The sequence below is a fragment of the Colletotrichum abscissum genome (assembly GCF_030869225.1).
Source record: "Colletotrichum abscissum strain IMI 504890 chromosome Unknown Scaffold_472.1, whole genome shotgun sequence".
NCBI lineage: Eukaryota > Fungi > Ascomycota > Sordariomycetes > Glomerellales > Glomerellaceae > Colletotrichum > Colletotrichum abscissum.
Genome location: NW_026850401.1, coordinates 1 through 1,250, shown reverse-complemented (window position 1 = coordinate 1,250; position 1,250 = coordinate 1). Strand labels below are relative to the sequence as shown.

The window sequence follows — 1,250 nt, the reverse complement described above, 5'->3', positions numbered from 1 at the left end:
TGCTCCGTCGATCGCGTTACACCACCAGCTAAGACCCCTCACGTCTACCGGTTGTACTGTCCAGGGTCAGTAAGCCTTGGGTGTCATCGGGCGTGGGACTTACGACAACACAGTCTTCGCACCGCGCACCGTGGACGTTCACCCAGCCGGGGCAGTCGACGCCGTGCTTGTATCTGTTGACGCAGGGGTAGCGGTCCATCCTTTCGGCTTCGTTCGCCTTCGATCTTGTGCTGGCTCGCGGGTAGAGTGTAAGGTATGCGGTTTGTGGTAAAAGTGAGGTTTTGATGGTCTTCTGATCCGGGAATCTCGCCATCAGCACCAGCCCTTTATATCTCTTCCTCCCAGAATTCCTGACCATGCCGCAGCTGCCTCAAATGGACACGACTGCAGGGCCAATGCCTCCATTCGCAAGGAGCCACGGTCCGATGCCCAACGGACCTCCCATGCCGGCGGCAACCAGCGGATACTGCACGGCTTGTCCGCGATTGGCCCTTTCCCTGGTCCGCGAGTCTCTTGACGGTCAGCCAACACGAATGTTGTCGGGTTCTGCGCTGGCCGTCGCTGCGCAAGACATGAAGTCGGGAGATGCAGCCCTGATTGGTTGGGCTAACGTCTCCATGTGCATGCCAAAAGCGGGCCGTCCTGGGGACGCTAAAACGTGAGATGAGCGCCCCACGTCGTCTGTGCCGTGGCACCGGGGAGGCTGCAAGGACGATGCAAGATTTGGCGTTCCCACTCCCCTCCAACTTTCTTCAATCAGCTCACACCCACAAGCATGTCATTGCCACACCCCACCATCTATCTCAGCATGCGCACCCCCAACCGCACACGCCCTCCTGGCTAGTCCCCAAGACCCACACACTTTATGTCCATCACTCTGCAGAGAGGCTCGAGCGCCCGTCGGCCTATGTCACTCGCTCCGGCTGCCCACGCCTGCCCTCAACCCACCCCGCAGGGCTGCCCCGATTGGGCCTCGGCTCGAGATGCCCTAGTCCGGGCTTCGGCGCAGTTGCGAGTGCGCCAGGCTATCCGTCTGCCAGCCCAATCTTGTCCAGAATGCCCCGAAGAAGGCCTTTGATCAATCATATCATCACGAGGCAAGGCCTGACTGTGCCGGCTTGGCAGCTGGTATGCAAAGAGCTTGAAGGGGACGTTGTCTCTTGCACCATCTGCAGTCGTTGAACGAAGTCCTCATCGCCTGCCGAGGCCACAGGAAGAAGCGCAAAGATATTTTTCGTGCCTATATATTA

General features: G+C 59.0%; 2 protein-coding genes across 2 annotated transcripts; one reads left to right on the top strand and one right to left on the bottom strand.

Moving 5' to 3' along the window:
• Nucleotides 1-44: 44 nt before the first annotated feature.
• On the bottom strand, nt 45-199 carry CABS01_17212 (uncharacterized protein; the record flags this gene model as incomplete). The annotated part of the gene is made up of 2 exons (XM_060550539.1): nt 45-56; nt 104-199. 2 exons carry the CDS (start codon nt 197-199, stop codon nt 45-47), a joined length of 108 nt encoding a protein of 35 aa, XP_060394578.1.
• A 157-nt stretch (nt 200-356) lies between these two features.
• CABS01_17211 (uncharacterized protein) lies at nt 357-992 on the top strand (the record flags this gene model as incomplete). Its single annotated transcript, XM_060550538.1, has 2 exons — nt 357-658; nt 884-992. The coding sequence occupies 2 exons, from the start codon at nt 357-359 to the stop codon at nt 990-992; spliced, it is 411 nt and encodes a 136-aa protein (XP_060394577.1).
• Nucleotides 993-1,250: the final 258 nt, after the last annotated feature.